Source organism: Oxyura jamaicensis, chromosome 19, assembly GCF_011077185.1.
Source record: "Oxyura jamaicensis isolate SHBP4307 breed ruddy duck chromosome 19, BPBGC_Ojam_1.0, whole genome shotgun sequence".
NCBI classification, from domain to species: domain Eukaryota; kingdom Metazoa; phylum Chordata; class Aves; order Anseriformes; family Anatidae; genus Oxyura; species Oxyura jamaicensis.
This window is the reverse complement of record NC_048911.1, coordinates 10353675-10362803: the sequence shown is the minus strand read 5'-3', so window position 1 is coordinate 10362803 and position 9129 is coordinate 10353675. Positions and strand designations below refer to the sequence as shown.

At 53.9% G+C, this 9129-nt stretch overlaps 1 protein-coding gene across 1 annotated transcript in view; it reads left to right on the top strand.

Moving 5' to 3' along the window:
- Positions 1-8913: 8913 nt before the first annotated feature.
- The window catches only part of MSI2 (musashi RNA binding protein 2), a 229308-nt gene continuing 229092 nt past the window's right edge, over positions 8914-9129 (top strand). Inside the window, exon 1 of the mRNA XM_035343446.1 lies at positions 8914-8927. Within this exon, the coding sequence (XP_035199337.1) occupies positions 8914-8927 (14 nt within the window). The remainder of the gene's footprint in view (positions 8928-9129) is intronic.

Here is a 9129-nt window from a genome sequence, read left to right as displayed (position 1 = left end):
TGGAAGAGAAGCAGCTGTCCTTACATGGGAATTAGACTTTGTCTTCCCTGGAAGTAATGGCCCCAGAGTGCCATAGGCTGTGTAAGATCCCGTGTAGGTGGGTGGGTGCTTCCTGGTGTCTCTGCTCTGCGCTGTACTGCAGGGACTCCTGCAGCTGGCTGGAGGAAGGCAGGACCGGCCTCATCCTCAGCTCCGCTCCAGCACCGGGGGCGTGCAGGTTCTTCTGGGGACACATCTTGCATGGACAGCAAAGGCATGGCCAGGTGGGGAGAGGGGGAGATCGGAGTGCCTCGGGGCGGTTGCGCTCTCCCGCGAGGCCGTGCCAGGCCAGGAGCTGGCGGCAGCGCTTCGCCCGCCTCCACGCACCCACGGGCCCAACGCGGAGCGCTTGGCGCCCCTCCGCTTGCGGAAGGGATTAGCTACCTCATAACATCCAGACAAGATAATCTCTCCAATTTTGCCTGGAAGAAGTCCCTGACAAACAGCAGCAAAGCTACAATAATGCCAGATGAAACAGTAATTGAGTTTGCCTTCTTATTACTTTCTCAGCTAAGTTCGTGTTGTTTTTAATTTTATCTTATTTTTCTGTTGCTGGTAGAGAACAGCCGAGTATTGTCCCTGTCTTGACTCAAACCTACGTGAGGTGAACCGCAGCCATACAGGGAGGAGAGCAAAAAGCAGGGGGAGAAGCGACTGAGAAGTTTTTTAAACTTCTGTGCGTTTTAAGAAAAGAGAAGGCTCTAAGTGGGAAGAGGCTTGGATGATGGCTGCCCATCACCTGCTCCTCCACCGCCAGACGTTAACAGCAGGGCTGTAACTGTGCCTGTGTCCTGGCACGCCGAGCCATCCCTCCATCTGAGGGAGTCGTGGGGCTGCAGCCCCTGGGCTGTTTGCTTTTGGTAAACTGCAGCCACAGCTCATCGGGCTGCCAGCGAATGCCACAGGAAACGTGAAGAAACCCTGAGGGTTTGCATTGACTTCAGCTTGTTCTGAAAATGTTCACCGTCTAAGGAGCAAGGCACGGTGAGGCTCGTGGGTGTTCTCCACAGATCTCAGCGTTCCTCTGGTCCCAGCTGGGTACCCAGAAAGAAACAAAGCTGGGTTTCAGAATAAACACTGCAAGTCTCCAAAAGGTTCTGGGAATAAATTAACATGTACTGGCTGTCCTGAAATGTTCTTGCTGGTGGACAATCAGCTGGCGAGAGGCTAACGCTGTGTGAAGAGTAATGCATCACTGGAGCAATGCTGCTCTGATGATGCATTGCACCAATACATCACGGGGCCGGCGGCACCGTGGTGATGTATGACTCCAAAATGGCCCCAGTCAGGAGAGCAGGTCCAGAAGACTCTGTCCATTCCCGCTTAGCACTGCCCAAACTTTCTATTCCCCCCCCCTTTTGTTGAAACAGCACCCTGAGAAGAACCTTAGGATCCTGCTGGGCCTCCAGGTGTGCTTCCCAAATGACGTGAAGATGTTGATTCGGAAAGGTGAAGCTGAAATTTTCTCGAGTGCCAGGTGAGCGGGTGTCACCTCCTGGCGTGTGGCCACAGCTCCCTGAGCAAAGCGCGCGGTGCTGCTAGGTGGGGACGCGGTGCCTGGTCCTGCAGCACGGGCTGCGCGTCACACGCAGCAGAAGTTTGCAGTACTGTGTTACCCCTCCGGTATTTTTAAAGATAACATACGGGCCCGCTGTCAGTCGGGGCCTCCAAGCAAAACATGTCAGCCTTATTTCTTTTCTCTGCTCGCTAAATAATAGCCGGGCTTGTTTTTGAAGGGATTGTCCTCTGGATTATTTTTATTTGTCGTCTAGTATCAAAGCCCTAAAGGTCACATTTTTTAAGTTCTTTCCTCGGAGCTTCAAAGACTATACATTTACTTTAAACAAAAAGAAAAGGAAAAAGCCTGTGTTTTCAGAAAACCGTTCTGCACCCAGGGACTCTGGAAAGCTCTAAGTGTCCCTGCCAGTTGGATGCTCCCAGCTCAGCTTAAAAGCAGCTCAGTTTTGCCTAGTTACAGCCAGTCCGTAAGTGTGAATGTTGCACATTTTGTGACTGGCTATTCAAAAACCAAGCGTAAATGCCCACTTCTCACTTCCAGCCGGTGAGATGTGTGACTAACCCTGTGCCTGTCAGGTTTAAACGAATTCAGGGCAGCTGGCACAGGCGGCGATCCCGCAGCTGAGCTGGGTTTAGGTCGCTGCTGCACGGCTCTGAGGGTGTGCGGGAGGCGGAGGGTGGTGCAGGAAGAGAAGTGAAGGGCCCAGGTTTTTTCTTCTGGCTCAGATGGGCCGAGGGGAGCGCAGCGATGGATCTTGTCAAATCCCTTTGATGGGTTTTACTTCCCTGACATAGCTGGTTGAAATTATTTGTGTAGCTCGATCTTAACATCGACAAACATTCCAGCTGAACTTCGGCCAAGAAGGGACAGGTATGTCAGGACGGGTTGCTTAATTATGTTTACATCTAAATTACTGCACTAGATCTTCACTTCCTCGAGAGTGATTTTCCACTGCCCTTTAATTTCATAGAACAATATGAAAGACATGAATCTTCATGAAACTCTGCTCCTAATGCAGCAGAGCCTCCACAACATTCGCAGCCTTTGCTCTCCATCACATGGCGTCCCGGGGGAAGTTCAAGGCAGGATCCTTGCCATCTCAGCTTTGCAGCCTCGGAAAGCCAAATAAATAAAGCAGAAAGTCAGCAAAGCCCTGATTCAGCAAAGGTGTAAGCACAAGTTCAGCATTAACCTCTGCTTAAGCTGATTTGGAACGAGGGAGTAAATCTGACGGCAGCCCGAAAGTCAGACCAGGAACCCAGGACCCGGACAGCCGGAGCGTCTGTGCTTTAAATCCAAGGGGAGAGGATGCTTCAAGATGAGGAATTTCTTAAATAAGGGAAGAGAACAAAGGGTTGGCACGGAGGGAAGGAGCGCTCCCAGGCATGGGGACATTTCTTGGCCATAACTTAGAGGCTGGCGCGGTGCTGGCCAAGGCTGCTCCCTGGGGTGGGATGGCAGCGGGCGGCAGCGGTGCTCATCCGACCTGCGCCTCCGTCACGATGCGGTTAGAATTAGATTGCGGCGTTTTAACGTCCTTACAGCTGCATTCCCCAGGCACGTTTCCTCCAGTGCCAGAGGTGCTGTGGCAGCTTGTACCCACTGAAGAGCTGTGCTCAGGCAGCCTAAAAAGCTTTGTGGAAGCCTTCCGGCTTGTGTCGCCTTTGGTGTGACCTTACCGGGCATGGGATTTGCCAGATCAGCCATAAGAAGTATTTGAGCAGGAACTAAATGAATTGGTTAGCTGTCTGAGGGAAGCACCAGAAGCTGGAGCTCTGTGCATTTCCAGCGTGCCAGACGTGCAGGAACGCCACAACTCCAAAATGGAGCCGCTGGCCAGGGGGCACGTGGCTCAGGGAAACGGGCAGACAGCGAGCCCCCCTGGCTGCGGAGTCACCCCCGGTCTCCAGCCTTCCAGGGTGTCTTGCAACAACTTTGATCCGCCTGCTGGAAATGTACAGCGCTGATGCCCTCTAGAGAGCAACTCGCTTTTCCTACCCCGACAAAGCTTCCGATCTGTGCATCTCAAAGTGCACATCCAGATAGAAACGTGTGTCTGTATCTACACAGGTGCTGCCCGCACATCTGCGGTAGTTCTCCTTGGATGCTCTTGCTTTCTCCTGCAGTCAATTTTTTTGAATGACACGGAGCTGATAATGAATGTGGCTTCAGTGCCGAATGATCGGGCTGGCTCATCTCATTCCACCTCTCCTGGTTTTGAGCAAGAATGTGAGGACTCGCTGTGTCTATTTCAGATTCCATCATGAAAGGAATAATTGAGATTGAGATTCTTAGTCACTCCATGCAGAAGGTCAGGGAATTAATGCTGTGTTACATCCAGACCATTCATTTACTGTGCCTCCTTTTTTTTTTTTTTTTTTTTTTAACTTAACTGTCTGTAGGAGAAAACAAATGTGCCACAGAGAAGGTAGCACATCTCCAATGCTGCGCACATCCCCAGCCTCCGATAATACATGGTTTGTCTTTATTTTGGGGGTGTTCCAGGGCAGTTTTATCATCGTAATTGATTAGTGGCGACAGAAAAAAAAGTAGTCCAGGAGTAACAGGAAGAAATGATTCCAGTGAATCCATTGACTCTGCTGTAGCATTGATCTACTTCTGGGAATTATTTATAGGGGAAGATTCATAGTTAATAATATTAGTTTGGACTTCCCGAACAGTTTATCAGAGGATCTTAAAGGCCTTTTCTAACAATTAATCGGGTAGAAAAATAAGGTGGAGAGCCTCAGTTCAGGAGAGGGAGTCCTGGCATAGGAAATATTTGTGGCCCCAGCAGTGCATCTCCACAGGAGGCACCACCAGCAAGAGGCGGTGGCACTGCCCAGGATCTTAGGATGCTTTTTGGGAGCAAGGCCATGGGAGCAGTGAAGGGGCAAGCTGCTGCTGCTGCTGCTGCCGCCTGTGCTGGGCACGGGGCTGGCAGCGAGGCAGGAGCCCGTCCTACCACAGCACCGGGGTGGAAGCCGCTGCCAGCCCTCCGGCAGTGAGAGGGAGTGCGCTGGGTCGGTCAGGTTGCCCCCGTGTTCCTAGCCGAAGAAATGGGTGGATTTCAGCTGGTGCAGTTGAGGGACGGTCCTTGAAGAAATCTGCACTAAAACCCTTGGAAAGGTGAAGGAAAGGTGCCCATGAGACGGTCACCTGAGCCAGACGGAGCAGGGAGCGCTGAACAGGGACAAAACAAAACCACCTCTTCTCCCCCTGCCTCTCCTCCCCGTTTTGTTTGTGTTTTTAGCTTAATTGATCTGTATCCTGCAATCCTACCTGCAGGAGAAAGGACATGTCTGAAAAAAGCAGGAGGATTTCTTTAAAGCGGTCTGTTTTTTTGTTGTTGGTGGTTTTTTTTGGTGAATATATATAGAATTGCCTGGAAGTTGTAAATCGAATTAAACACCATAGTTCTGAAAAACAAAATTCTCAGGGCTGTCTGTTGATTTCAAAGCTGATGAAAACAAAGCAGGCTTTGAAATCTCTCCTCGCCGAGCTTTTTGCCCCCCCCCCCCCCCCATCATCTAAAAGATGGGACTGATAATGTTTGCTTTTTTATTCTTCTTTTGAAACAGTTGAAAAACGGTGTCTGCTCAATTAGGATGAAAATCCCTATGTTTTTAATAAGGTCAGTGTAAGGTCTTCATCAGCAAGATGCTGGAATACCTCAGTGCAGATCTGGAACTGGCGCTGAGAAAAACTTCAGTGTCTCCACAAAAAGTCCAGAGCCACATCTGTGCTAGATGTGCCAAAATTGCTGCCTCTGGGATAAGGTTTTTCAGCTTAGGAACCGGTCACTGCGTTTTTAAATAACCACTCCTTCGCGCACAGCCCAGCTCAATGGCTTTTGTTTGTTTTTTTTTCCTGGCAAGCTGCTGCGGCAGGGACAGATCCTCCTCGGTCCCTGCACAGCCCGGCTGAGGGCAGGGTTTTGGCGGCTGCGTTCGTTCTGCGCTCCCCTTTCTGCGAGGTAGCAGCCGGTAACAAAGAGGCCTGGCAGCCTGGGCAGACGTGTAGCACTCGCCACTAGGAGATGCAGTTGGATATTGAAGAGCCTTAAAAAGCAAACCCCAAAACCTGATCCAATAAATCTGCACTCTGATGAACTTTTGCCTGCGAGCGTTGCAACAAAGCTGCTGGTGCCATGCACGTGAAAACCTCTCCTCCGTTAGGGATGTCGGGACGTGGAACGCTTCCTCCAGGCCCTTGGGGCTGGAGCTGCAGCCTGCTGGCCACCCACAGCCATGCCGGAGTTGCGGCCACGCGTCGCTCCCTTCCTCCGTGCCACCCCTGCTCCGCGGCCGGGCTGGCAGAGCCGGGCTGGCAGAGCCGCTGCGGGCACCGAGGCAACGCCAGCGGCAGCGAGGCATCAACGAGACCAATTGTTTGACAACGACATATTCTGCATTTTAAATGCTCTTTGATTTCCTGGCAGCTCCCCCGTGCATCGCCCCTCCGTGATGCTGTCTAAATACCATTTGTCAGGTGAGGCCGCATCTGGGCAGCGGGCAGGCCTGCCCGCAGCGCGCCGCCAGTGATCAGGGACTTCCGAAACCCGCCGGCCGATCAATCCCAAGAACTTATTAAATGATAGATGGAATATAATATAAGTCATTATTTCTTCCTTACGCACGAAAATGAATTATTCAGTAAAGATTTAGACCCTTTTTATTACGACACTGAATTTATAGCACACACAAAACATAAATGCAGATTTCTCCTGCAGCAGCCAGATGAGCTCCTTCTCCAGGAGCCGTGCGTTACGTGCGGCCGTCCAGCAGGGCACACGGCTGCCATGCGGGCGATGAGGACCCGCACCTTGCTCAGCTGCCTGCTTCCACCTTCCTTAATGGACATAATATTTCCAAAAGCCCCTGGCTGGTTTAGGAGCCCAACATCCGTGTCTTTGAGAATCACTGGGGCTCCCAGGACGTGTGTCTCTGGTGAGATGCAGAGCCAGGTGTTAGTTAGGCCCTCTAAAAGCTTACCTCAGCGAACTCAGCACCTCAATTTCTGACCTGCAAAGCGGAGTTGCTGTATGTTGGGAGGCGAACAGTGAGGCTAAAACCTGCTAACGAGGAGTAGGTGCTGTGAGAGGACGTGGACAGATGTGTGAACGCGAAGTCAGCTCTCTGCAGCGCTACCAGCTAAAGCCTGGTTGGGGTTGTATCGCTAGCGGTAACTTTCCTTGTTGTTGGAATAAATGCTCCAACTTTTAATTGTGCAGCTAGGGACAATATTACCACCGAGCAGCAGTTACAGATGTCAGCCTCGCAGTTCATTAACTCCTTCCAAAAGTCTGTTGGGAGCTCGGATCTTTAGCACGAACGCTGGCGGCCGGAGAGGAGGAGAGCAGGCGCTCCCGGTGTGGTGCCCGTGGGCGTCGGGCACCGCAGCCTCCTGGCAGAGGGGTCCCCGCAACACGGCCCCTTCCTGGGGTTGTGCTGGCTGTGGAGGCTTTGGGAAGCAGCACGGCAGGGCTGGCCCCTCTGCTGCCTGTGTGCACGCATCCAGGGTGGCAAAGGTGGGTGCCTGGGTCCTTCGTGTTCGGACCAGGCGGCAGAGAAGCTTGTTCTCTCTGGATCTCATCCAGAGATGTTACTAAAACTTGCTGCTTCTTTCCCCTACCAGGCAGGGAATCCCCTGAGCGGTAATAAACCTTCCACAGGCACTCCTCTGTACGGCAGCACTTTTCATCTTGCATTAAACATGAATAACTAATCAACTCGGCGCAGGTCTGCTGATGAGAACCCCACGGCACGTGAGGCGCAGACGCTGCTCTCACTGCGCGGGTGATGGGCAGGACCGGGCAGTGCTCGGCCCACGAGCACGCTGCTCCTGCATGGGGGCTGCAAGCGCCCGGTGCAGTGTGCCCGAGCCACCACGGGCGGCTGCTCGCCCCGATGTCTGGGCTGGGAGGGGTGCAAATTCCGGGAGCTAAAGCTGCGGCCAAGTTGTGGCATTGCCCACTCAGCGATGTTTGTCCTATCGCTTGATGTTTGAGTGAGGCATCCTGGCTGGAAAGGGCTCTTGGTGTGGCAGCAAGAGAGAGAAAGGCCACCTTTTCCTCAAGGGCTTGTTGCAGGGGTTGATCATGCTCACCAAATTTGATAAAAAAATAGGGTGGGAGTTGTGAACGTCAGGCCCCCATGCTGCAGAATGTTGCCTCCAGCCCTGCAGCTCTCCCTGCTTTCCTGTGGAGGACAAACCTCAGCCTGGCCGAGCTGGTCGGGATGCTCCAGCTCCGTGTCCATCTGCCAAAGCTGTGTTGGCTCAGGGCATCTGTGCCGTGCACCGTAGGAAGCAGCAGGGCTGAGTGACCCTGCGTGGAGACCCTGCACGTGGCGCAGAGAAAGCTCGCAGCCGAGGGGCGGTTTGCAGAGCCCCTTTCTGTGCTTCTCAGCCCTGCTTCTGGTTTGACCCCCATTAGGACTGGAGACAGCAAAGAGAAAGAGGGCGGAAGGAATAAACGCAGGGGAGAAGAGGTTTAAGTCCAAAAGGAGCCATGGGACCACTGAACGATCCTGTCGGGGGGTTACCATCGGACTGCAGCTGCCAGGACACCAGGGACAAGGACCCAGGGGTTTCTGCCCCAACGAGCCATGTCCAGCCTGACACGTATACGTGAACCGCTCGGGTTTGTGACCCTCACCAAGGGCAAAACCACAGCAGGGTAATGGGAGGCTGCCTGGAAATGAGCTGAATTTGTAAACCTACACGATGCGTGCAAGAGAAATAGCAAAAATGACTGAATAGATTGAAACTGGTCACCTGCCTGAACCCGGCCACAGCGCTGGGAGAGGCAGACGAGAAGGCACCGACAAACCCTGCCCAAAGCCACCGGGCCGCGGTTTTCCCTTATGTAGGGGATAACAGCAGAGGTTTCTTTGTAATATACAGATATACAAATTTCCTTCTTGAACTGCAGCCGGTTCCACTCCGGCTCTCTCTGCCCACCAGCTGCCCCCTGCTGTACCCTTTCCGTGCTCTCTGTGGTCAGGGAGGCTGTGGGGTGCCCTAAACCAGGCCTTGCTCCCCGGATGACCAAAGCAGGGGGCTGGGGCCAGGGCTGGGGCCGGGGCAGCTGCTGGAAGTCCTCGGACGCCCCTGGAGATGTAGGGCACCGTGTCTTGGTCCTGCTGGGCGGGTGGCCTGCACCGCTGCTAAGGGCTTCTTGAGGTGAAGCCGACTGCTGGCACCTCACCTGCCTGCGCCCACGGCTGGCAGCCCCGCACTGCTCCCACCTCCTGCTGCAGCGCTGCTGGGCACCGAGCGGGAGCAAAGCTGCGGGCGGCACCGGGGACACTGGGGTGCCAAGTGCTGGCGTGTGGGGACGGTGGGACTCGGGGATGGGGACAGTGCGGTGGGGACACCGGGATGACGCTGGGATGGGGACACCGTGACACAGACACTGTGATGCTGGGATGTGAGGGCCACTGTGACCCCGGGCGGGGGACACCGGGCCACGGGGCAGCTCCGTCCGGCTCCCTGCCGTTCCCTCACGCCCCTCGAGCGCGGTGCCGCTGCCCTCGCCGGGGACCCTCCGCTGCTCTCCCTGTGTGCAC